Raw genomic sequence first — 27,818 nt, forward strand, 5'->3', positions numbered from 1 at the left:
AAGGAGGGAGAAAACCTGTAAATGCCTTAAGAGCACACTCTTTCCTGTTAGAATATAAACGGGTTCTAACTTGAATATTGGCATACCTTGTATTAATATTTAATGCAAGATGTTTGCCAGTCAGATTTAGTATGTGTGTGTCTGTGTTTAGGTTAATATGAGAGGAATTTTTATTCTTAGTTTCAGTGATTTTTTTAAATTTCAATTTGATGTGTTTTATTTTGTTTTGTTGTCACCCATGCTGGAGTGCAGTGGCGGGATCTCAGCTCACTGCAACCTCCACCTCCCAGGTTCAAGTGATCTTCCCACCTCCACCTCCTGAGTAGCTGGGACTACTGGCATGCACCACCACATCTGGCTAAATTTTGTATTTTTTGTAGAGACGGGGGTTCGCCATGTTGCCCAGGCTGGTCTCAAACTCCTGGACTCAAGCGCAATTCCTCTGGCTTTGGCTTCCCAAACTGCTGGGATTACAGGCGCATGAGCCACTGCACTCAGCCTCAATTTGATTTTTAATGTAGAATATGTTGGCTGCTTTTAATACTTGTCCACATACTGGTTTTACCAGATGTTGGTAGTGAAAGTCATGGATAATTTAAAATATTTTTTATTTAATAAAACTAATGAAACTGAACTTTTGTCCTCTTCTTTGTATTGAGAGAAAAACAGAGGAATCTTAAAAATTTTACACTTTGGAGAAAGAGACCACTTTTGGAGGAGATAATTACTCCCATTTACTTTTGTTTATTCTTTAGGAAATCATAAGTATGCCATTTTTTGGTGTTATTTAAATAATATGTCATCTTTTTATGGGGAGCTAGCAAGAATTGGGTTCAGTGTATGTTGAATTTGAAAAAGTTCATGTCAAAATTTTGATTATTTGAAATTATTTCATGGATTTTGATTTGGGAGATTATCATTTACTTGTGATCTCACTATCATATCTGACTGATTATTTCTGAAATTTGGACATACTGTCATATGCCACTGAAAAAAATCATTTTATTATAGTAGTCCCCCTTATCTGCAGTTTGGCTTTCCAAGGTTTCAATTACCCACCGTCAGCCATAGTTTGAAAATAGGTGAATGCAGTGCTGTGACATACTTTGGGAAAGAGACCACATTCATGTAACTTTTATTACAGTGTATTGTTATAATTTTATAGCAATATTATAAGGTATTATTTGTTAATTTCCTACTGTGCCCAGTTTATAAATTAAGCTTATCATAGGTATGTAGGCACAGGAAAAAACAGGGCTTGGTACTATTCAAGGTTTCAGGCATCCATAGGAGGTCTTGACATGTGTCCTCTGCAGATTATTTAGTAGTAATGAAATTATTACATTATTTAGTAATAATGAAAAATATTTATGATACTGTTGTTTTTTTTCATAGTTTCATTTGCTAGTTTGTTTTCTCATTTTTTTTTTTTTTGAGATGGGGTCTGTCGCCCAGGCTGGAGTGCAGTGGTGCGATCTTGGCTCACTGCAAGCTCGGCCTCCCGAGTTCACGCCATTCTCCTGCCTCAGCCTCCTAAGTAGCTGGGACTACAGGCGCCCGCCACCACGCCCGGCTAATTTTTTGTATTTTTATAGAGACGGAGTTTCACCATGTTAGCCAGGATGGTCTCGATCTCCTGACCTCGTGATCTACCCGCCTCGGCCTCCCAAAGTGCTGGGATTACAGGCGTGAGCCACCGCGCCCAGCCTTTTCTCATTTCTTTTACATATTGTAGTGCCTTAGAGATCTGTAGACCTTTCTATCATACTCTTTCTCTTAGTCATCTCATGGATTTGAATTTCATCTGTAAACTGATGATTTCAAACTTCCATCTCCATTTAGGAACTATCTTTTAGCTTCATACTTGTTTATGCAACTATCTTCTTGGAATCATCACATGTATGTCTACTAGGTATTTCGAACTCATTATATTCAAAATTGAACTAATTTTTCTTCCTCATATCTCCCCAAGCCTTTTCATCCAAACAAATGGCAATACCCTGCTCTCAACGGCTCAGAGTAGTCATCCCTTTTATCTTTCTCTTATACTTTGTATCTAAAACTTGTCAGCAAGTCATGTTGGTTCTACCATCAAACTGTATCTAGAATCTGGCAAATTCTCATGACCTCTATTATTGCTATCCTGTTTTAAGGCACTATCATCTGTAGTCTAGATTATTGAAATAGACTTCTAACCGATCTGCCTGCATCTTCCATTCCCTTTCCCCTGCCCCTTCCATTCCCTTTCCCCTGCCCCAGTTAAGTCTCTCAGTTTAACAGACAAAGTTATTTTAAAATGGCAGTTAAATCATGTCACTGGTGCTCAGGACCATCAGTAGCTTCCAATCTCAGAGTTAAAACTGAAGTCTCCACAATGCTCTGTATTCTCAGCCTCCTTGGTGCTCTTCAGTCTCATCTACTGCATGTTTGCCTTTTTCACTCTGCTTAACTGCTGGCCACTTTGCTTTTCTTGAACATTCTAGGTGTACATGGCAGCTTTGACTTTTACTGTTTCCTGTCTCTGGAGTGGTCTTCCCTGGATATTCACATAGTTTGTTTTCTCAGTTTGTATGTGCTTTGTGCACATGTCACCTTCTCAGGGAGACCTCTGACCACCTTATTGCTCTGATTAAAATTGTAAACCACCGCCCCCTAGCCCCCTCCACTGTGTGCACAGCAACTCTGTATCTTCCCTTCTGTTTCATTTTTCTCTGTAGTAATAGTCATCTTTTGGTATTCTTTATATGTTCTTTATTATTTGTGTATTGACTGTCTTTATTAACATCAGTGATATATTATACTCCCACGTTTTGTATTTTTTTAACAAAATTTAGTTAGAATGGTATGATGCTAATACTGGTTACCACTGAATGGCAGAATTACATGTTACTTTTTTTCTGTTTTTCCACATTTCCTAAATTTTCTACAGTAGGTATGTATTAATTTGTCAGGAATACAAAAATAAATGTTATATTAAACAATCCGTAACATGGTTTCTCATTTAAAACAATTCTATTAAGACACATTAATGGGCCAGATCCCCCTTTGTGATTGATGAAGCAATTTTAATGCAATGGAGATAAAGGTTTCAATGTTTCTTCACTTTATAAAATTATACTATTTCATATTTAATTGTCTAATTCCTGTAAATCTAAGATCAGCAAATATACAGGCCAGATAGTAAATATTTAGGCTTTGCATGTCATACAGTCTCTGTCACAACTGCTCGGCTCTGTTCCCATAGTGCAAAAGCAGCCATAGACAGTGTAAGGTGACTGTGTTCCAATAACGCTATATTTACAGAAACAGGCAGCAAGCTGAATTTGGTGTGTTGGCTGTATTTGTGGATTACTGCTGTAGATTTTAGAGTAAGCTTTTGTTGTTGTTGTTGAGACAGAGTCTTGCTGTGTGACCCAGGCTGGAGTGCGGTGGTATGATCTCGGCTCACTGCAACCTCTGCCTTCTGGCTTCAAGCGATTCTCATGCCTCAGCCTCCTGAGTAGCTGAGATTACAAGCATGTGCCACCATGCCCAGCTAATTATTTTATTTTATTTTTTATTATAGCTTATGTTCTAGGGTACATGTTCACAACATGCAGGTTTGTTACATATGTATACATGTGACATGTCGGCGTGCTGCACCCATTAACTCGTCATTTACATTATGTATATCTCCTAATGCTATCCCTCTCCCATCCCCCCACCCCACAACAGGCCCCAGTGTGTGATGTTCCCCTTCCTGTGTCCAGGTGTTCTCATTGTTCAATTCCCACCTATGAGTGAGAACATGCTGTGTTTGGTTTTTTGTTCTTGCGATAGTTTGCTGAGAATGATGGTTTCCAGCTGCATCCATGTCCCTACAAAGGACATGAACTCATCCTTTTTTATGGCTGCATAGTATTCCATGGTGTATATGTGCCACATTTTCTTAATCCAATCTGTCGTTGTTGAACATTTGGGTTCGTTCCAAGTCTCTGCTCTTTTGAATAGTGCTGCAGTAAACATGTGTGCATGTGTCTTTATAGCAGCATGATTTATAACCCTTTGGATACATACCCAGTAATGGGATGGCAGGGTCAAATGATATTTCTAGTTCTAGATCCTTGAGGAATTGTCACACTCTCTTCCACAATGGTTGAACTAGTTTACAGTCCCACCAACAGTGTAAAAGTGTTCCTATTTCTTTACATCCTCTCCAGCACCTGTTGTTGCCTGACTTTTTAATGATTGCCAGTCTAACTGGTGTGAGATGGTATCTCATTGTGGTTTTGATTTGCATTCCTCTGATGACTAGTGATGATGAGCATTTTTTCATGTGTCTGTTGGCTGCATAAATGCCATAGGCAAGGGCAAGGACTTCATGTCTAAAACACCAAAAGCAATGGCAACAAAAGCCAAAATTGACAAATGGGATCTAATTAAACTAAAGAGCTTCTGCACAGCAAAAGAAACTACCATCAGAGTGAACAGGCAACCTACAAAATGGGAGAAAATTTTTGCAATCTACTCATCTGACAAAGGGCTAATATCCAGAACCTACAAAGAACTCAAACAAATTTTTTATTTTTAATAGAGACGAGGTTTTGCCATATCAGTCAGTCTGGTCTCAAACTCCTGACCTCAGGTGATCTGCCTGCCTCGGCCTCCCAAAGTGCTGAGATTACAGGTGTGAGCCACTGCGCCCAGCCAGATTAAGCTTTTTAATGCAAATTTCTCAATCTCAGAAATGAAAATATAGTTAACCCTTTGTATCTGTAGATTCTGCATCTGTGGCTTCAACCAGCTGAGGAACAAAAGTCATTTGAAAAAAATTAATCTTCCTACTGAACATGTACAGATTTTTTTCTTGCCATTATCCCTTAAATAATATAGTATAACAACAAATCACTACAACATTTATATTGTATTAGGTATTATCAGTAATTTAGAGATGATTTGAAGTATACAGGAGGATGTACATATGTTATCTGCAAATACCATACCATTTTATATCAGAGACTTGAGCATCTGCTGATTTTAGTATCCATGGGAGGTCCTGGAAGCATCTCAATGATACCAACAGAGGACTATATAGGCATGAGTCCTGGTTTCTTTACTGCACATCAGTTATTAATGGATAATATTAATGAGTAATTTTTGTTTGAATTCATCTCTGTTGTCTTTAGAAGTTCTGTGCTTCCAAACAAAGAAGCTAAGTAAATTACTTCTAATATCTATAATGATAATTTTCTTTTGATTTGCATTCAAAATGTATTCAAACCCTATACATCTTAATCCTTAGTCATCATCTCAGTGGAAATGTTTAATTATCTTCATTTGGGATTTTAAAAACTCACTGACATGTAGGAAACTCTTGTCCAGTTTTCAGCTTTTTCCTGTGTCCCAGACATCAGGAGCTCAGTTGTTCTTTTTCCTTTTCTGTGATTCTTTTCTGAGGATATGTAAAATGCTGAGAGTAAGAGCCTGAGAAGCCCACATGATAAAGGCCTTGATCCTTCTGACATATTAGTAGTCCTCTATATTGACAACTTAGGTTTTTTTTAACTTGATCTCCATTTCTCCACAATGATATGATATGAATAATGATTTGACCTATTTTACATTATTTATGGAAACAAATGGCTTACATCTAAAAAGGACAAAATTATATACTTCATTGAATGAAACTGGATTTTAAAGTGAAAAAATAATAAAACCAAATACTTGGATATTAACTTCCCAAGTGTTTTTAGATTTACTTCTAATCCTCTGTCCATCTGAACTATAAAAATTCCACAGTTGTTTCTATAAGTGTATATATATAGCACATGTGTAAAGTTTTAAATAGTAATGCGCTTGTGAGTTTATTCTCCACTGAAAGTGATTAAAAAAATCTTAAAGTGTGTGTAATATTAAATAATTTAAAAGTAATTTTTTTATAACTAAAACATTTTATCCAAAGTTCAGTTACTTTTTCTATAGTTTTTTGATATTTTTAAATTTTTATAAGGTATTTATTAATCTAGGAAAGTAAAATAGTCCCTTGAGACAAAAATTTTTAACTGAATTTATTGAAATTATGTTTGTTAAATGATTATAATTTAAAAATACTCTGTGTTTGATGTTAGGCTGAACATGAAAACTTTATTTGAATCATATTTTTTTTTGTTTTTTTTTAAGTTTTGTCCATCAACTAAAGGCACAAACAGATACCTCACTTCTACTGGTGCTGATGGAACAATCTGTTTCTGGCAATGGCATGTCAAAACAATGAAGTTTAGGTAAGTTTAGAAATTTTGTGAAAAATTAAACATGTTAATTTTTATCTATTGCCTTGATTCTTAATAGTCCATGTATTTAAATAGATATATGTATATATATTTATATATGTGTATGTGTATTTGTGTATACATATCCATACCTACTTCAATAGATTAAGAGATTTTAGGATAAATTTTTTTTGATATTAATGTTGAAGAGACAATTTATATAGAAAATTCTGGTAGAATTTTATTTGTTTCATTTCTTACTTTGGTAAGAAATCTCATAATGGTAGTAGTAAGTAATATGGTTAATAAAACTGTAGTAATACTGATATCGTAAATGATGTTTGCAAGATTAAATGCATTTTTAACCTAATTGATGGGAATAGTACTTATTGACCACATTCCTTTTGTTTTTTTCTGTAATATTGATGCTAAATCGATCAATATCCAGTAGTGTGCTAACATTCTGGCCCATTAGCTAAACATGATGAAACATAAAAACACCTTATTTTTCCTCTTTAGAGATCGCCCAGTGAAATTTACTGAGAGATCCAGACCTGGAGTCCAGATATCTTGTTCATCTTTCAGTTCTGGTATGTGTAAAACTAGAATGTTTTGAGCATCTGGAATATTAAACGATCCAGTTGTAAAAACAGATTATGTGATTTATGAATAAAAAGATACACATTTGAGTGTTAATTGAAGGATATCAAAAATCTGAACCATGTGTTATGATAGATAAACTCTTTTGGACTCTAATGTGTAAGGTTGATTTTTTTTTCCTTATTCATAATTTAATACATTTTTATATAATGGTGATTTTGCTTGGTAAAAACAGACCCCCTACTCTAAATATCCACTAACAAAAAAATTTACTTCCCCTACAATCAACACAAAAATTCTGCCCTGAGTTACAAAAAAACATGTACTGTTGTTCCATATTGAAAACACTTTTACAGTGCTTTTTCTACTGCTAAGAATCCTACGTTAGTTAACCTTTTTTTCCCCCATTTTTTTGATTGTGGTGAAATATACAGAACTTAAAATTTTATCATTTTAGCCATTTTTAAGTGTACAGTTTGTAACTTTAAGTATATTCACATTGTTCTGCATCTGTCACACCATCCATCTCTAGAACTTTTTCATCATCCCAAAAGCAGTTGACTTTTTACACTCAACCACTATGGCCACGGTAAAGAGAATTGTAGATGATGAATTGTCTTTTTTTTTTTTTTTTTTGAGACGGAGACTCGCTCTGTCGCCCGGGCTGGAGTGCAGTGGCCGGATCTTAGCTCACCGCAAGCTCCGCCTCCCGGGTTTACGCTGCCTCAGCCTCCCGAGTAGCTGAGACTACAGGAGCCCACCTAGTTTTTTGTATTTTTTTAGTAGAGACGGGGTTTCATTGTGTTAGCCAGGATGGTCTCGATCTCCTGACCTCGTGATCCGCCCGTCTCGGCCTCCCAAAGTGCTGAGATTACAGGCTTGAGCCACCGCGCCCGGCCGATAAATTGTCTTATAAATAATTTTGGAACATTACATTTCTAAATAAAGGAATGCATTCCTCAAGGATGTCTTCTTTAATGTCTTCTTTAATGTGTATGATCATAGGCCTGTATTCAGTGTATATATAGTTTGTAGATTTTGTTGGATGAATGATATAGTTTTACATTTTCTCTGAATCACTAGTATGTCTCCAATAATTAGAAAACAACCTTGTGTTTCTTGAAGCCTTTCTACTAATGCAAGGTGTAGCATACAACTAAGGAAGTAATGAGAGGGTTTTTAGGGTTCCTTGGTACTATGTTTTGTTTTGTTTTTTAATCTTCTAGGCGGTATGTTCATTACAACTGGTAGTACTGACCATGTGATTAGAATATATTATTTGGGTTCTGAGGTTCCTGAGAAAATTGCTGAATTAGAGTCACATACGGTAAGAGAAAATCAGAAACAGTTGCTTTATTTTTGAATATCCTTGAAAAGTTTATTTCATTTCTTTTCTGATGTGTACCATAGTAATATATACAAATCACAAATTTTGGCTTACACTTTACTCTTGTCATCAGTACTATACATACTAGTAAAAGTATGAGTTAATTATTCTAAAAGATTTTAAATAGTAGTCTCTAAACTATGGTACTTATAGACCGTCAGATGATTCCATTGGAAAATAATTAGATAAATGATGTGGGAAACAGGAAATGATTATTTTCAAAAATTAATAAAATTACGTGGAAAATCTAATGCAACTACTATTAAATTAACTATTTTAAGGTGTTATCTTACATTAGTGTGCTGTCTTATTATGGAGAACGTAATAAACTAATATCTATTTAGAAGTATTTGTCTCTTGAGATATGGTTTATAAGGTTTCCCTATGTCTGGTTTGTTTCCTATTACTGCCAATAAGCAGTCCTCATTAGTTAGTACATTGTTTTGGGCCTCATTGAAATTAAAAAAAAAAAAAAATCTACTTGATGATGTTTTTACCTATTAATTTGAGAGAAAGAGCACTTAATTCATTTTACAAATAAGTCCATTTTAACCAAAAATCTGTTTTATGTCTTAGGATAAAGTTGTTGCTGTTCAGTTCTGTAACAATGGAGACAGGTAATTATGTAATACATATTTGTGTAAACAGATGTTTGATATATGTTACTACCATTCCCTCAGGTGCAGCTACTTCTATGATAGATACCTTATTTCTGTCCAGTTATTTAGGTTCAAAGCCCTTGTTTGTCTTTGATGACATCCTTAGCCGTCACTTCCACAATCTCATCCAAGTAGTAACCATAGCCTATCAGGTCTTCCTTTCTGAGTGCTTTCTTTTTTGTTTATTTTGCTCTATTTCTTTTAGCACCCACGTTATTCAAGCATTTCATTATTTGACCTGTGACCTGTCCATCTCTGCCAGTGTAACTTTGTTCTTTTTTTTTTTTTTTTTTTTTTTTTAAGATGGAGTCTCGCTCTGTTGCCTAGGCTGGAGTGCAGTGGTGTGATCTCGGCTCACTGCAACCTCCATCTCCTGGGTTCAAGTGATTCTCCTGCCTCAGTCTCCCGAATAGCTGGGATTACAGGTGCATGCCACCACACCTCGCTAATTTTTTTGTATTTTTAGTAGAGAGGGGGTTTCACCGTATTAGCCAGGATGGTCTTGATTTCCTGACCTTATCTGCCCGCCTCGGCCTCCCAAAGTGCTGGCATGAGCCACCGTGACCAGCCAACATTGTTCTTTACAGAAATCTTTAGTGTTTCCTCTTCTCTGTCTATGGAGTGGAATTCAAATGTCTTAGCCTGGCATTCAGAGCTCTTTACCACATGACTTAGATCTACATTCTTTTCTACTGTTCTCCATATGAATCCTTAGATCCGGCCTAATTGATATACCCTGCTCCTGTTCACATCTCATCCATTCCTCTGCTTATACTTTTCCTCATATCCTCTCTACCAAGAAACGCCATTTCCTACTTTCCCCTAACCTCTTTCTCTTTCTCTCCTACTTTCTGTCTTTCTCTTTTCCTCTCATGTCCCTCTCCTTTCTTTTTTTCCCCCTCTTCTTAACTAGGTCTTATCTTCCTTTTACGGTTCATGCCCTACCTGAAACCTTTCCTGAATGTTCCAGCATTTAATTGTCTTGACTTTCTCTGAATATCTGTATCACTCATTATCCCTATATCCCTAAAGTCAGAAATTATATGCAGATATCCTTGCACTCTCTAAAGTGTCTAATCCCAAAAAGATGACAGCCAAAAAGGCTCTAGCCTAAAAGTTTGCCTAGCATAATAGATTAAAAATTTTAAGCACCTAGCATTAATTTGTTTCCAGTACGGGTTATTTCATATCCAAAATACTTGGTACCAGAAGTGGATATTTTTTCAGATTTTGGAATATTTGCATATTATAATGAGATGCTGGGAGATGGAACCCAAGTCTAAACACAATTCATTTATGTTTCATGTATACCTTACACACGTAGCCTGAAAGTAATTTTATACAATATTTTATATAATTTTGTGCATGAAACAAAGTTTTGACTATTTGGTGACCCATCACAAGAGGCCAGGTGTGGACTTTTTGACATCTGGCGTCATGTTGACACTCAAACACTTTCAGATTTTAGAATTTTGGATTCGACTAGTTCAACTTGTATGTCTATAAGGACTTTTTTTTTTGGAGGCGGAGTCTCACTCTGTCACCCAGGCTGGAGTGCAGTGGCACGATCTTGGCTCACTGCAAGCTCCGTCTCCTGGGTTCACGCCATTCTCCTGCCTCAGCCTCCCGAGTAGCTGGGACTACAGGACCATGCCACCGTGCCTGGCTAATATTTTTGTATTTTTAGTAGAGACGGGGTTTCACCATGTTAGCCAGGATGGTCTTGATCTCCTGACTTCGTGATCCGCCCGCCTCGGCCCCGCAAAGTGCTGGGATTACAGGCGTGAGCCACTGCGCCCGGCCTATAAGGACTTTATAGGATGATCATGTTCTATTTTTAAATAACTTTTGACTGCAAATAATTACACTGATGGAGTTGTTCATTTTTGTCAAATTTGAGAGTAAATAATGATGGTCTACAAAGAGTGATGTCTATATTAGGAATGAAAAAACCACCAAATAAATTTTAAGGTTGACTTGATTGCATTATACTGAGTTAGATGCTTGAACATTAGTATAGCTACTATTCTTTCATGCTAGAAGAACCTAAATTTTTAACTCCCTGTCTTTTTCCATTAAGGAAAAATTACATTATTGTGGTCTTAATTATTCGTGTGACCAATAAACACATGAGGAGATGTCCAATTTTACTAATAATCAAAGAAATATAAATTAAAATAACAGTCACTTTTTTTTCTTTCAGAATGACAAGATAATGAAAAATGATAATCCCAATATTGCCAAGGGTTTTGGGAAAATGGACACTTCTACAACTTGTGATGAGATTGTAAATTATTAAAAAAACTTTTCAGGGAAACAATTTGGCAGTATGTATCAAAAGCTTTAAAAATACACCTACTCTGACTCAGCAAATATATGTATGAGGTTGTACAAAGATTATATAGAGATGTTCATCACAGCATTATTTATAATGGTGAAGATTGGAAACAATAGTTGATCATTAAGGGATTAATTAAATAAATTTTGGTACATTCATATAGTTGAACACTTATTAAAAGTGATAGTTTTGTACTTGGAAACATAGAAATAGATCAACAAAATACAGTTAAGCTAGGGAAAAACATTTATAGTTCAGTTCAATTTTTTGTGGTAGAAACTATTGAAGTGTATATGTCTGTATTTTATAAATTCTGAAAATAGAAACCGAAGCGTTGACAGTGACAGAAGTATGAGTGAATATGTATTCTTTTTAAATGACATCTTTATTGAAATATAATTTAAATAACATAAAATTCATTGGTTTTTAGTATATTCATAGGGTTGTGCAACCATCACCACAGTCAATTTTAGAACATTTTCATTGGCCCTGAAAGAAGCTCATACCCTTTAGCTGTCAACCTCCAATTCTCCTATCCCTTCACTCCCAGCTCTGGGTAACCATTAATCTACTTTTTGTCTTTATAGGTTTGCCTATTCAAGATCCATCTATGTTACTGTGTCTATCATTCTTTCTTTCTTTCTTTTTTTTTTTTTTTGGCTGAATAATATTTCATTGTATGAATACGCTATATTTCATTTATCCATTTATCCCATTGATGGACATTTGGGTTGTTTCCACTTTTTGACTTATTATGAATAATGCTGCCATGAATATTCATGTACACATTTTTATGTGGACTTATGTTTTCATTACTCTTGGATATATACCTGGGAGTAGAATTTCCGGGTCATATGATGACTATGTTTAACATTTTGAAGAACTGCCAAGCTGTTTTCCAAAGTGACTGTACCATTTTACATTCCCCTCAGTAGTGTGTGAGGGTTAATGTGTTACTTATATTATCAAAAAAAAGTGATTTACATTTTGAGAAAATTAATAAAGTTATTTTAACTCTGTCTAGTTTAAGATTTGTTAGTGGAAGTCGAGATGGAACGGCAAGAATTTGGCAGTATCAGCAACAAGAATGGAAGAGTATAGTGCTCGACATGGCTACTAAAATGACTGGGTAAGAATATATGTTAGATGTTTATGTGGTTCTCATGATATATTTTACATTGAGTTTAATAATGAATATAAAATATCTTTTTACATTAGTAAATAGTTTGAAGTTAATTGTAGACATGAAGTTTGCATCTGTACAGCCTCTAAGCAAATCATCTTTACTGTTGATTGACAGACTGGATGACAGGAATATTGCTGATTCATTTGATATTCTGGTCTGTTGTGACTCAAAGATCTCTGTGTTCTACTGATGCCTATAGAGCCATTCTCTGCCTTAGATTTTTATAGGTCATTAAAAAATATATCTATATTACTTTCTACCTTGAGAGTTGTCCCTGTTAAATGTCATCATATGTTTAACTTTTTCTTTAATTTTCTAAGGATACTTTCATAATATTTTATATTGTTAGCATTCCTACTCAGTAATATATTTACACTTAATCAGCATTCAGTTTCGTCATCTTCACTGTTGATTGGAAGATACATAATTACTTCTTTGGGACACTACAGCTTCTTTAGGGTATGGCCCTGAAATCAACTGTCTTTCCATTAGCTGCAGTATAAAAATGACTTTTTCATCATAGTTACCTATTGATAATGTCATATTTAATTACATAAAAATGGTACTAAATTTTCTACTGCTTTTTTATAAGACCTATGGGTTTTCTAAAAAATTCATATTTAAGAGAATAAATTGGCCATTATGTTTTCCTGTTTTCTGATAACCAACATAAGCATGAATTTTATTTTTCAAGGTATTTATAGATTTCTTAGTAGTTCCATAATTTTTGGTTCTCAAGGAACTATTTACCAAATTTTTGTCATTTTGGGGTCTTTTCTTCTCCCTGAATTAAGCTAACAGGTATTGCCCTATGCAGATACATTTACTTTTTTCTTTCATGAATACTTAACAGTATAGTTTAGGATTTTTTAATCTAAACAGTTGTGTACTCCTGGAGAAATTATGTCATAATTTGCTACTTAACATGCACCTTTGTCCAAAATTCATAAGATATGAATATTGCAAATTGTTTTGTTTAGCAATAATTTGCCATCTGGAGAAGACAAGATCACTAAACTTAAGGTGACTATGGTGGCCTGGGATCGCTATGATACCACAGTTATTACTGCAGTGAATAATTTTCTTTTGAAAGTGTGGAATTCTATCACAGGACAGCTTCTTCATACATTATCTGTAAGTATTTTATTTTTAGAGTAATTAAAATGGTCAAAAAGCACATTATTTTAAGACACAGGAAATTTAAGTTCCAGTTTCCTTTCTGTGATATACTATACTAGCCCTTGGAAAAATGATTTTCTGAGAGGCCTCTTTTGACATAGCTGTAAAATAGGGATGACACACACTATACCTGCTAAAAGCAAGTATGAAATCTTTTCAAGATCTTTTCTAAGTCTAGTAGTTACTCATCTACTGTGTTATTGTGTGCAATGAGGACATATAAGTTATTTTGTTTTTACCAGGGGTTGGCATTTTTTCATTGTTACCGTTATAGGGGCAGAGCGTACCTTATTTTGGTAAAGATATCCTACATAGTCTACCTTTAGTGATTAGTTTATGCAAGGAATTAGGGGTAAGAGGAAGAAGTAGGAAAAGAAAGGTATTTTTTCCTCTTTCAGAAAGTGTATATTTGTCATTGTAAGAGGCTACAGTATTTGTGATGTAAAAAGTTGAAAGGATTAATAGCAGAAATCACATGGGTGGTGTTGATGTTTTTCAGTTTATCATAATACTGGTTGACTTCAGATTAAGTTTAATTTTAAAACCTTATTTTGTCTGTTTCAACTATCAATTCATAAGCATTTTAAGGAGAGAATGCCAAATGCTTGCCATGCGATCACTCGTTAGTAAGTGATAAGGTTCAGACTAGAAACCAATTCTTCCGACTCAACTCAGTTGTCTTTGTAGTATATCATGGTGTTTATGTATCAGAGGGATGTAAAGTTCTTCTATTTTGCAAATGCTGTTTGAGCATCAGCTGTGTGCCAAAAGTGGGTTAGGTGTTAGATATAAATGGTAAATTAGACAGAGTCTTGTCATGCCAGAGCTTATAGCCTATTATGAGAAATACTTTTAATCAGATAAGTACTAAGAAAGAAAAATGCGAGATAGAATGCAAACTTCTAACAGGGTAACCAAATTTGATATGGGAGGCTTAGAGAAAACTTCCTGAGGAAGTGTAGTTTGGGTTAAGTTTTGAAAGATAAGTAAGAATTATCCAAATCTCAACTTAAGTGTCAACTCCTTGATTAGGCCTTCCCTGATCAAACAATCCAAGATAGCCTCCTCGTCTTTGTCTTATTATGTCACCTTGCTTTACTTTTACTAGGTTCATCACTATCTGATATTTTATTGTTATGTTTTCTTATTTATTTACTGCCTCTACATGGTAGGGTATCAGTAAATATTTGGTAAATCAAATATGTGAGGAGACTGGGGCGTGTTTCTAGAAAGAGGGAATGGCGTGTGCAAAGGTCCTGAGGTAGATAGGAGCTGAAAGAAAGCCAATTTAGCTATATCACAGAGAGCAGAAACAGAGTCTCCCCAGATACAATGGGAAAAGTGGACAGGGGCCAGACTAGGATTTTGTAGGATCTATTGTAAGACCAATAGAAAATCATTAAGGGTTTTGCTTTTGAAAAATACCTTTTAATTCTGGTCACAGAAGAGGGAATCGATTGGAATGAGTTGAGAGTGACTGCAGGTAGATTATAGGAGTCTGATAGTAGCCAGGATGAGTGAGGATGATAATTTAGATTTGTGTGGGGGTGGTGGAAATAAAAGTGTGCTTACCAAATACAAATATGGCATTTTAAGATGATAAATTGATAAATTTTAAGACATTACTTATTTTGACTAGATCTTGTTCCCCATGATCTAGTAACTATGTCCTCTCCTAAGGCGTGTGACCCAAAAAAAGGAAAATCCCCAGCTTCAAAGTTCTTTTTTTTCCCCCTAATGTACATTGAAGTAGTCATGTCATTATCATTAGAGTTTAGCAAACTAGCTTTATTTTTTGCTGGGTACGAACCTGAGAAAATATTGGCTATATCAAATTGATTCTTTTAGCAAGGGATTTTGTTATAGCAAAGAAATAACTTTTTCTGTAGTCACTGGGAAGAATTTTGGTAAACTTTGAGTTGTGATGGTATTTATCATAAGGGGATTTTTCCTACTAATCTTATCACTACATTTTGAGCCAGTCTAAAGTTATATTTTCTTTCAGTAAGCTGTATTTTTGTCCATAATCATAATATGGTAGGATACTCTATTATTCTACTTTTTTTAATAGCATGATTTGGGACAAAATGCACTTTTGAGATTTGTAGGATATGATCATTTTTTAGACACTACTGATGTATAATGTGATAGTGTGTTCCTAAGATAAGTGCAGCTTCGGAATGTTCTCTATGCTTTTCTAAGGCTTGGAGCCTGTTCTTAAACATATACTCTCTAGTCAGGAGTTAAGTCCAAAGAAAATGAACAATGGTCTTAAAGCAGATGTTTGTAAACTTTTCCTTTACGAGGCATATAAACATATAACATATGTAAACTTGTTATATGTTATATAAACATATAACATATGTAAACATGTTATATATTGTATAAACATATAACATAAAGCATTGGTTTTCAAACTTCTTTCTTTTTAGCAGAAAATGTATTTTCTAGATAACATCTTAAATGGAGCTCCCAAATGTAAAGTAGATGTAGAGCAGAACCACTGTGCTTTATCCTTTGAATGTATCATGAGGCCTACTAAAATACAATTTGAATACCAGTAATAGAGAATAGAGTGCTGAATTGTATTGATCATTGTTTCAGAATTGGGTGTTATAGAAAGATTCTGTTTGTCATATATTCTGTGGCCTTTTAAATAGCCCAGTCCTAAATTCCACTTCAGAGCCTTGGTTAATGAGCTGTATTGTTTAGACTATATTTTAAAAACATTTCTGGATCTTCTGTTTATTGAATACTTGATAAAATCAGCAGTTTATAAGGAAATCTCACTGAGGTATATTGTTCATGTAGTATCCACGTAGTAAATGCTGTTTATTATTCTGCATAAATCCATTTGAACCAGACTGATAGCACACTGAAGACCTTTTTACCAAATGAACAAGACATTTTGTGTTGCTTTTCATTTTTAATACTGATTTTTATTATAGGGACATGATGACGAAGTATTCGTTCTGGAAGCCCATCCATTTGATCAAAGGATTATACTTTCAGCAGGTCATGATGGGAACATTTTTATTTGGGACCTTGACCGGGGGACCAAAATTCGGAATTACTTTAACATGGTAAGAGACACCTGTGTCTAGTTCACATTCAAACCAACTTCTCTTATATAATAACTTGGTTAATTAAAGTATACCTAGTACAAAGGAACCTCTTGTCATTTGTGTTTAAATTGGTTAAATAATTCAGAGAATAACTCAAGAACTGAGAATAAGGCCAGTTGAGCCTTTCAAGATGTTAGCATTTTCTTAGGTGTTAGCATTTTCCAAATTCTGTTCCCCAGCCCTAAATTGCAGATACTCAAATGTATTAAGCTTTGGAGTTAACACCTAACCAAAATCACAAAAAGATTGATGTTTAAAATGTAATTCTCATTTATGAATTATAACAGTGACTGTAATACTTGTGTCTGCCCCTGGTAAACCTCATATGATTTAGTAATCAGAAAGTTGTTTGGCAAACATGGACTTGGAGATATGGATGCTCTTAAGATATGTCTCATACAAGCCATGGAAAAATCTGGTGAGCTATCTCTCCTCTCAGAACACCCTTCTATGGTGATGGGAATACTCATATCCTCTTAAGAATAATTCTGACTAAACATTTCTAAATTGTTGGTTGGCCTTTGAGTTTACTTTTATATGCTTTATATAGACCCAGAGCAAAGACAGATCCTCTGTCTTTTATTAGTAAAATTGATTGTGTGCTTTAATTTTAGGATGGTTATTTTAAGGCTTCATTGCATTATAACTTAAGATGTGAAGATAGTATCTTGACTTTGCTGAGGTAGTGCCTTTGTCATTTTGGTTGCATTTAGTTCTATTTTAATCTTCACAGTCACTCATTTAGTATTTCATGAGGTATGTCATTGCTAGCAATGATTGATTTTATCCATTGCAATTTGCCTCTCCCTAATTTCTTTCAGGGATTTACTGTTTCAGTAGGGTTCTGGCTACAGAAGCCAGAGAGTACTTTGGAATGTTTGTGCATCACAGAGTCCATGGTATTAGCAAGGAAAAGTTATCACCTATCTATTATTTGAAAATTACTCTTAAGATGACTTGAGACTCCTCTGAATTTCAGATTGAAGGCCAAGGCCATGGTGCGGTGTTTGATTGTAAATTTTCACCGGATGGAAACCATTTTGCCTGCACAGATTCTCATGGGCATTTGCTGCTTTTTGGTTTTGGATGCAGTAAATACTATGAAAAGGTTAGCATATTTTAATTTTGCTGTAGAGTATAATTTAGGATTGTGTCATTCACAAATTTTGTTTAAAGTCCTCCAGTTAATAAGGGCTGTTATGTGTCAGTAGATATAAAATAAAAGAAAGTTGTCTTTCTTAGTAAAGGTTCTCAATTGTGATCTGCACTGCCAGAACGTTATGTTTGGCTGTGCAGATCACGATTGAGATAAATTACAGGGTGATGAAGACATAAAAATTCCTGAGGAAATCCTTTTGCTTTGAACATATTCTCTACTGCCTTCCAGGTATAATAGGAGAGTAATTCTAATACATCACATCTTCTACTTCTCATGAATTGGGAATAGACTGCTGGCGACTGAATATGTTTATTTTCTTAGGTGGCTATTTTACTTATTATTGATCCTGTTAAAATACTTTGGGAGCTAACTTAATTGGTTCTTTATGTTTTGCTAGCTGTGAATTTGAGAAAGTTTATAGAATTGTAGAGTTGGAAGAGAACTCAATCATTGAGGTCAGCTCAATAATTGTATTAATATCAGGTTTGAGTGTCTTTGATGTGATTGATATTTACCTGTTTTATCATATGTATTATACTGCATCTGTCTTCATTTGAATAAAAATAAGCAAGAAAAACATAATTATATAGGTTTGTGTAATTTTTACAACTTAAATACAAATGCCCAACTATATCTACTGGGTTGTTGCTTTAGTTCTTCTTATCATAATAGAAGAAATATGATATGTCTAAAAATTAATACAGATTATAGGATTTTGTGGAGAAAAGAGAATTACCATCTAGGTAATTCAATTCTATTCTACCTAAAGGGGGAATATAGGGCAACAAAGGACTATAAGAGTATGCAAAAAATTATCTGATTTAAAAAATGAGTGTGCTCTAGGAATGAAAACAAGTATTTACTTATAAATTCCCTGTGTATGTTAACCCACTAAAAATCTGTCATAAAGATTCCAGATCAGATGTTCTTCCACACGGATTATCGTCCTCTTATTCGTGATGCCAATAACTATGTATTGGATGAACAAACCCAACAAGCTCCTCACCTCATGCCTCCTCCATTTTTGGTGGATGTTGATGGAAATCCTCATCCCACAAAATTCCAACGATTGGTACCAGGACGGGAAAATTGTAAAGATGAACAGCTTATACCACAGCTGGGATATGTGGCTAATGGTATGTTTCCTCTAAAAGTAAATATAAAACATTTTGCACAATATTATACATTACTGCTGTATTCTCTATGATGTATGCCTCCTGCTAAACTCTGGAGTAGGTTATAATATGTTTCATCTTCTGTTACTGTTAATTTTCAGTTGTATAGTACTTTTAACCTTAGCATAGTACTTTTTCATTGTTTATCTCACCTGGACACAGATAAGTGGGTTAGGACAAACATAAACATATATGCTCAAGCAGATAATGTATTGACCTATTTCTTTAGAAAACCTTATATATGTATGAACCTGTTGTTTTCTATAGTATTGAGTTGTAGTAAAAGCTTTTGTAACTGGTGGAATTCCACTGCTTATAGTATTGATATTTTAGTTTGAGAGTTCATAGTTAATTAAACTAAGAAGGTGAAACTTTGAAAAACCACAGACTGGCCAGGAGTGGTGGCTCACGCCTATAATACCAGCACTTTTGGAGGCCGAGGTGGGTGGATTACTTGAGGTTAGGCATTCGAGACCAGCCTGGCCAACGTGGTGAAACCCCGTCTCTACTAAAAATGCAAAAATTAGCTGGGGGTGATGGTGCCTGGCTGTAATCCCAACTACTTGGGTGGCTGAGACACAAGAACCACTTGAACCCAGGAGGCGGAGGTTGCGGTGAGCCAAGATTGTGCCACTGCACTCCAGACTGGGCGACAGAGTCAGACTGTCTCAATAAAAAGAAAACAACCCCTACCCCGCAGCTGGAGGTAGCTATTTACCTATTCTCATGTTTGAAATGCAAAGAGTTATTGGGTGTAGAGTAAGCGGATGTGACTATTTAAATAACACTCGGTCTTGGGAGATATTGGGAAAGCAGAGATGAATGTGATATATGATGGGAAGATAGGAGAATAAAACATTGGAATAAGCTATTTTCTATCAAAGAAACTTACTCTCTTCTGGTTAGCATATTTCCATTATTTATTCTGCCCTCTACCCCCACATAAAATGCCTTCATATCTTACTTTGGTACTTGTAGGTTGTCTTCAGGTATGAGCTAGTAAGTTACTGATTTGCAAGTAGAATTTTGTATCTTGGCTAGGGAATTAAGGCTTAAACTGACCCTCATAGAATGAAATGCTGCACATCTTTTTATGTTCTTGCTTATAAAGGTTGTAGAGCAGGGAAATGGTATTAGACATGTGCCTGTAGTTACTGTGATGATATATTTATTAGCCAAGGAGAAAAGGTGTGAATATTAATTAAATGGGAGATAAACTTGAAAACAAAGGAATAAGAAAGTCTAATTTATCAGATTTTATTTCTTGTATATTTCTTGTAAGATCTGATCACTTGGTTACTCTGTCAAATCTGACCAGAGGACAAGATGAAAACCAGGGCAATGATATACTTAAGAAAGAAAAAGATTTAACATTTTCATTCAGAAATAATCATTAAATTTCAGTGTATATAAAAAATAATTTTGTACTCATTAAAACACTAAAATGTTATCAAAAGACAATAATAGTTCAAAGATCATCATTTTGACTTCTTTCAAAAAGGAAATTTTCACAAAGGAGGATGCAAAGCATTTTAGGTATCCGTGGTTAAACTTGTTTAATTAAATCTTACTCAAAACTCTTATGGCATAGCTAGTTGCTGTTAGGCAGCAAACCTATACAGCATTTAACTGCACTGAATACCATAGACAGTTATAAATACAATGGTACATATTTATCTAAGCATATCTAGACAGAAAAGGTACAGTAAAAATATGGTATAAAAGATAAAGAATGGTATACCTGTGTAAAGCACTTACCATGAAATGGAGCTTACAAGACTGCAAATGCTGTGGGTGATTCAGTGAGGGAGTGGTTGAATGTGAAGACCTAGAACATTACGATAGTGTACACTTTATCAACACTGTACACTTAGGCTATGCTAAATGTGTATAAACAATATTTTTCTTTCTTCAGTAACAAATTAACCTTAGCTTACTGGAAACACTTTTTAGGTTTTTTGTTTTGTTTTTTTAACTTTTCGACTCTTTTGTAATAATACTTAGCTTAAAACACAAATACTTTGTACAACTGTATAAAAATAGTTTTTATATCCTTATTCTATAAGGTTTTTCTATTTTTAAAATTTTTATTGTTTTACTTTTTAAACTTTTTAAAAGTTAAGACACAAACACACATTAGCCTAGGTCTACACAGAGTCAAGATTATCCATATCCCTGTCTTCTACCTCCACATCTTGCTTGTCCCACTGGAAGGTCTTCAGGGGCAATATGGAGCTGTCGTCTCTTATGATAACAATACCCTTTTCTGGAATACCTCCTGGAGGACCTTCTTGAGGCCGTTTTACAGTGCAATTTTTTTTAGTAATTAAAAGTAGTACATTTCAAGATGATACGATGTATGGTATAGTGCATACATAAAACAGTAATATAGTCATTTACTACCAAATATTATGTACTGTGCATAATTGTGTGTGCTATGCTTTTATATAACTGGCAGTGCAGTGGGTTTGCTTATCCCAACATCACCACAAACATGTGAGTACTGCATTGCACTTTGAGGCTATGATGTCACTAAACAATAAGAGTTTTTCAGCTTCATTATGATCTCATGAGACTACCATTGTATATGTGGTTTATCTTTGACTGAAATGTTGTTATGCAGCACTTGATTGTATTTTTAAAGATGAGAAGGCCCTCATAATAATGTCTAATTTGGGAGCATTGGTTAAGTCAGACACATAAGCTAGTACATCAAAAATATTTAAAGTTTTTAATAAAATGTTTCATTTGATACTTTATTTTACATTTAATCCTGTTTTTAATCATTTGTGTAGAAATTTATAGGTTGTTTTTACTATGTTGAAGGTATACTAAAATGTAAGTAATTTTGGGGCTTTGTATCTGGTCTTATTAAGGTGATGGTGAGGTAGTAGAACAGGTAATTGGGCAGCAAACCAATGACCAAGATGAGAGCATTCTTGATGGAATAATCAGGGAGCTGCAGAGAGAACAAGACCTGAGACTAATTAATGAAGGAGATGTTCCACATTTTCCAGTTAATAGAGCATACTCTGTTAATGGTGGTAAGTATTTTTATACTTGTAAAGGGTGTAGTGTATGTACTGTAATTATTTTACTTTTCCCAAATAATTACATGGAAAATATTTTACCTTTATAAATAAAAACATTTTTATTAATTTGCAATTTTGATATCAGATATATCAAAGTCTCATAATCTCATCATTTGTGGGTAAAATGACTTAAGGTCTCCTGAGAAATTCAGGTGATGCATTTTAATACACTGTCTTCTTTTTACTCAGTAATTTATCTGTAATCTTTACATTTGTTTTAAGAAGTGAAGTGCTACAGTATGTCTAGCCCTCTTGTAGGGGAACCAACCTATACAGTTTTCAAAATTAAAACTACCTTAAGTTTAGAAATTACTGCCAATTCCTCTTTTGTGGAGAGGAAAGCAGAATACCATGCTCCTCTCTTGAATTAAAAAAAAAATACACTGAAGACAAGAAGCTGTCTTAGGGAATACAGATGCAGCTTCTGAATTGACTTATAATAGTTTGATCTTAATACCAGTGGAAGTTATTGTATAATTAATTATCTTAAAATGAATATTCTATCCTTAAATGATATTAAAATGATATCCTATCCTATCTTTTACATTAAACGTGAAAATGAATATTCTATCCTTAAATGATATTAAAATGATATCCTATCCTATCTTTTACATGAAACGTGCCAGGGCATCTGAGTTTTATATAAATCTCAGCTTTTATCAAGAGCTATTAGTTTTATCTTCAAATGTAGTCATCTTATGAGATTTTTTTTCAGATTTATTTCTTTTCATATATTTGTAACTAGAGTCATTTATCTGTGTAACATTGCATTTTAGATTTCATAGAAATGAATAAGGTGATTTAAATTTGTGGTGATTCACAGAGTATTTTACTAATTTCCTGATTTCTTCAATATCTCATAAAATTAAAAAAATTCATTTGGGTTACTTGAACACCTAACTCAGATAAGCTTTTCTGAACCTGGAACAAGATAACAAGTGGGCTGATAATCCTATCTATCCAGGTCCTTTATTCCTGAGACGTGAAACTTTCTCAGAGCCCTGATTTAAATATCCATTAATGAAATCAGTATTCTGTTGTACCTTCAATACTAGGTTTCTGTGGACAGATTAGAAATGACATTAGTCAAGAGACCCCACTGACTTCTATTGGTAATATTCATTTGTTTTGAAATTTTTCTGACATTTAACAGTTGGATGTTTCAGTTTCCATTTGTGTTTTATTTGTAAATATAAGAAAAATAACATGAACCTTTCTGGAGTATTAAAAAATAAAACTTCTGTTACTTTGTTTTCTTTTTTTCTTTGCTCATCAATCTTGAAAGTGAAATTTTGATTTAAAAAAATAATTATTTACACTTTGAATCTTAACATTTTTGAAAGTTTTATTGATGCTTTATCTAGAAACACTGTAATGGAGAGAATAAAGATAGAATTTAGATCAAAAAGCTGCTTCCTGAACTAGCACTAATAAACATTTGTGAATCTCCAAATCATGTTGAATACATTTTTTTATATTCTGTGAGCATTTAGTAGATGTCAGATGTGAAACTACTTTGAAAAAGATTAAAATAATTATAGAAATTTTAAACATTTCTCAATAAAAGTGCTTGCCTTATTTATAACAATATGAAAAACATAAAGGAGGGTACAGAAAATATAGAACAAAGGGATAGCAATTCTTACAGCAGTACTATCTTTGAATCTGCTCTTTTATTTAGAGCTGTGTTCTGGAAAACTGTGGTGCCTTTGCTCAGAAAGTGACAATTTTCCTTGTTTTTGTTTTAGCTCTGAGAAGTCCAAACATGGACATATCTTCTTCCCCAAACATCAGGCTTAGAAGACATAGTAGTCAAATTGAAGGTGTTAGACAAATGCATAACAATGCTCCTCGGAGCCAGATGGCCACTGAAAGAGATCTCATGGCATGGAGCAGAAGAGTGGTGGTCAATGAACTAAATAATGGGGTTAGTAGGTGAGTCAATAAGGTAACATTTAGAAGAAAATTTAAAGCTTTATTCTTAGGAAGTGAATTGAAATGTACTATGTTAGCCTAGTAAATGAGGTATTTTAAAATATAGTTTAGTCATGCATTAGTTTTTCCATATTATTCCAGTGAGTTCACTCCATAACAAATAACGATTATCTTTAGCTTTGTGCTGAATGCTTTGGGGAATATTGAAAATGCAAAACATTATCTCTGTTCTCAGTTTATAGCCTAGATTTGAAGAAAAGAATACAAGTAGTATTAAGAACTCATGAGGTCTTACGTAATTAAATATGTGAGTGATATATGGGCCCTAACATTTGAGCAACCTGGGGGTACAATTATTTGCTAGATGCTAGTGCTTAGAGTATCTTTAGAAATGTCATTTAGGTAGACTTCATTGGATGAAAGAATTTCATTAGGATTAATTTCAAACTTACAATCCCTATTCGTATTTGTAAACCCTGAAATTTGCTGTAATAACAACTTTCAGATACTCCACAGCAACTGGAAATTCATTTAGAAAAGAGAAAGGACATTTACAGAGAATATGTACAATTCATTTTAATCAAGTATCTTCCTAACCAAGCTTTTACCAGATCAACCAACAAGTACCAAAATTAATTTGGTTTCTCCTTTTCTTCTGCTTTCTGCTATAAGAAGGCAGCAGTAATAAGAAAAAAGAAAGACATAATTAACTTGTGTCTTTGGAGTAAATGATGATTTACTCAAAACATTGAAAGCAGAATTGAAAGCAGGGACTCAAAGACATTTGTATACCAGTGTTAAATGTGACATTATTCACAATAACCAAATGGAAACAACTCAATTGTCCACCAACAGATGAACAGATAAACAAATTGTGGTATATGTACAAAATGGCATATCATTCAGCTACAGAAAAGAATGTTCTGATACCTGCTACAACATGGATAAACATGCTAAGTGAAAGAAGCCAGAGACAAAAGGACAAATATTATATGATTCCACTTATATGAAATATCTGGACTAGGCAAATTCATAGAGACATACAATAGATTAGAGGTTTTCAGGGGCTAGGAAGAAGGAGAAAATGGGGAGCTATTGCTTAATGGTCACAGAGTTTATCTTTGAAGTGATGAAAAAGTTTTGGAAATGCTGATAATGGTTGCACAATTTTCTGAATGTAATTAATGCCACTGGATTATACACCTAAAAATAGTTCAGGTGGCAAATTATATGTTTAAAAGTATTTTTGTTATCTGATTCTTAGATGATTGGTTTTCTTTTTGATGATTTTCTGTTACTTTGACCTTTGACTTGTTATTAGGGTACAGGAAGAATGTCGAACTGCAAAAGGTGACATAGAAATCAGTCTTTATACAGTTGAAAAGAAGAAAAAGCCATCTTATACTACTCAAAGGGTAAGTATAGTTTTACAATACTTTGGGATACACTATTTGCAAATATTTGTAGATAATAGGCTTTTGAGAGGCAGCAGTTATGTATTAAGAGACTGTTTTAGTAGGTATCTGCATATAAGGCACCTACTTTTTGAGCCACAAATTGAGATATATGATTGTTATTAATAAGAATAAAGTTATAAGTCAAGAGTGTCCCCCCAAATCTAGGACATGTGGTCATTGTAGGTATAAGATATTTGTATAAAAATAACCATTTTTATATGATCAAAGTGGAACCTTAAATATATTATCAGATCACTAATTAGAATGTAAAACAAATGATCCAGATATCCTAGGCCAGAGATTGACAAACTATAGCCCATGGGCCAAATCAGTTCTGCTACCTATTTCTGTTAATTTTTATGGGAACACAGCCACGTTCACTTATTTATATCTTGTATATGGTTGCTTTCAGGCTGTAAGACAGAATTGAATAGTTGTAACAGAGATTGTATGACTTGCAAAGCCAAAAAATATTTACACTTTGGTCCTTTGCAGAAAAAGTTTGCTGATCCCTACCCTAGACCCATTCCTGGCTTACCAAATCATTTAGGAGCAAAACATGATCTGTATATTGTGATGTACTATAGAAAGAAACTGCTAAGCAGAATACTCTCAGGTACACCAAATGTATAATTTTGTTCCCAAATTTAACCATAGTTTCTATAGAGTGTGGTAATTTGAAGAGTCTAGGATGATTTTGATGTTGTTAAACAAATCTAGGTAATGGACCCTGATTTTGTATTTTTTTTTTCCATAATTGATAAACAGAAATTTAGATAAATATGAAATGGGTATCTTCAAATATTAGATCATTTTGATGTTTGCTTTCTTAACTCTTTTATTGTTAAGAAATTAACTTTATTTTGTTAGTTTTTTTTTTTTTAAGAGATTTTTGAATGACTCAGAACAGTGATTTTTATTCTTTTTTCCTACTAAGCTGATTTCATCAAACATCAGACTTGACTGAGACTAATGGACAGGGTACTTAGGTCTGTAGATATTTTTGCTTAGTTGAAAATGTGAAACATTTACATACACTTTTAAACTTGTTGGTTCCTAATTACATTCTAGGATTGCAGCTTAGCTAAATGGAGTATCAATAGTAATGTTTTGTATTTGTAAAGGTTAGAATAAAATAGTTTTCACTTCAAATTTTAGTTGTTAAAAATTAAATCTCTATTTTGACCTTTTTACTAAATGAATATACTGCCAATTCTTGTTATAACTATAAGTAAGTTATCCATAGTAACTCAATTTCTTTTCTTCTATATTGTCCACAAATAGTAGAAATAACCCTCAATGGGATATAAGGGATTAAACATGGCATGAATTTCTGTGTGTCTGTGTGCCTTCAATGAAGAGTCAAATTCTAAAATATTTGAAGAGATTTATTCCGAGCCCAAAATGAGTGACCAGTGGTCTGTGGCACAGCCCTTAAGAGATCCTGAGACTCTGTGCCCGAGATGGTTGGGCTACACCTTGGTTGTATACATTTTAGGGAGACATAAGACATCAATCAATAGATGTAAAATGTACATTGGTTTGGTGCAGAAAAGCAGGACAACTGGAAGGTGGGTAGTGGGCTTCCAGGTCAATTTCCAATCCAAGATTTTCTGACTGGAAATTGGTTGAAAGAGTTTTTATCTAAAGACCTGGAATGAATAGAAGGGAATGTCTGGATTAAGATAAGGGTTTAGATAGCTGGGCATGGTGGTGCATGCCTGTAATCCCAGCTACTCGCAGGCTGAGGCGGGAGGCTGAGGCAGGAGAATTGCTTGAACCTGGGAGGCGGAGGTTGCAGTGAGCCGAGATCGTGCCATCGCACTCTAGCCTGGGCAACTAGAGTGAAACTCTGTCTCAAAAAAAAAAAAAAAAATGACGGTTTGTGAAGACCAAGATTCTTTATTATGCATATGAAGCCTCCAGGTAGCAAACTTCAGAGAAAATAGTTGTAAATGTTTATTATCAGACTTAAGAAGATGCCAGAGTCTTACTTGATTCTCTCTTGAAGGGGATCCTCTGCACAATGTAGGTTTTCCCCCACAAGAGACAGCTTTGCAGGGCTATTTCAAGATATGGCGGAGAAACATTTGGGGTTAAAATACTCTGATTCCCCTCCTTATCTGTCATGTGATGTTATGCCAAAGTGAGGTTGGAAAAGTAAAGCCATGTTATATAGAGTTAAATAAAACCACTCTGATGGGACTCTATGGTTTGTAAGGCACGACTCTCCAGACGCTTGAGATAGGAATTTGAGCAAGAGAAGAAAAAAGGAGCA

General features: G+C 34.3%; 1 protein-coding gene across 2 annotated transcripts in view; it reads left to right on the plus strand.

Annotated features, from left to right (window-relative positions):
* Positions 1–27,818, plus strand: part of BRWD3 (bromodomain and WD repeat domain containing 3) — a 134,012-nt gene that overhangs the window by 64,295 nt on the left and 41,899 nt on the right. For both annotated transcript variants that reach the window (XM_037989497.2, XM_007992161.3), the window contains exons 9-20: positions 6,160–6,260; positions 6,768–6,838; positions 8,075–8,175; positions 8,812–8,852; positions 12,257–12,361; positions 13,399–13,552; positions 16,546–16,680; positions 17,702–17,830; positions 18,792–19,017; positions 21,933–22,100; positions 23,897–24,083; positions 25,405–25,498. In XM_037989497.2, the coding sequence (XP_037845425.1) occupies positions 6,160–6,260; positions 6,768–6,838; positions 8,075–8,175; positions 8,812–8,852; positions 12,257–12,361; positions 13,399–13,552; positions 16,546–16,680; positions 17,702–17,830; positions 18,792–19,017; positions 21,933–22,100; positions 23,897–24,083; positions 25,405–25,498 (1,512 nt within the window). The remainder of the gene's footprint in view (positions 1–6,159; positions 6,261–6,767; positions 6,839–8,074; positions 8,176–8,811; positions 8,853–12,256; positions 12,362–13,398; positions 13,553–16,545; positions 16,681–17,701; positions 17,831–18,791; positions 19,018–21,932; positions 22,101–23,896; positions 24,084–25,404; positions 25,499–27,818) is intronic.

This window comes from Chlorocebus sabaeus, chromosome X (genome assembly GCF_047675955.1).
Source record: "Chlorocebus sabaeus isolate Y175 chromosome X, mChlSab1.0.hap1, whole genome shotgun sequence".
NCBI lineage: Eukaryota > Metazoa > Chordata > Mammalia > Primates > Cercopithecidae > Chlorocebus > Chlorocebus sabaeus.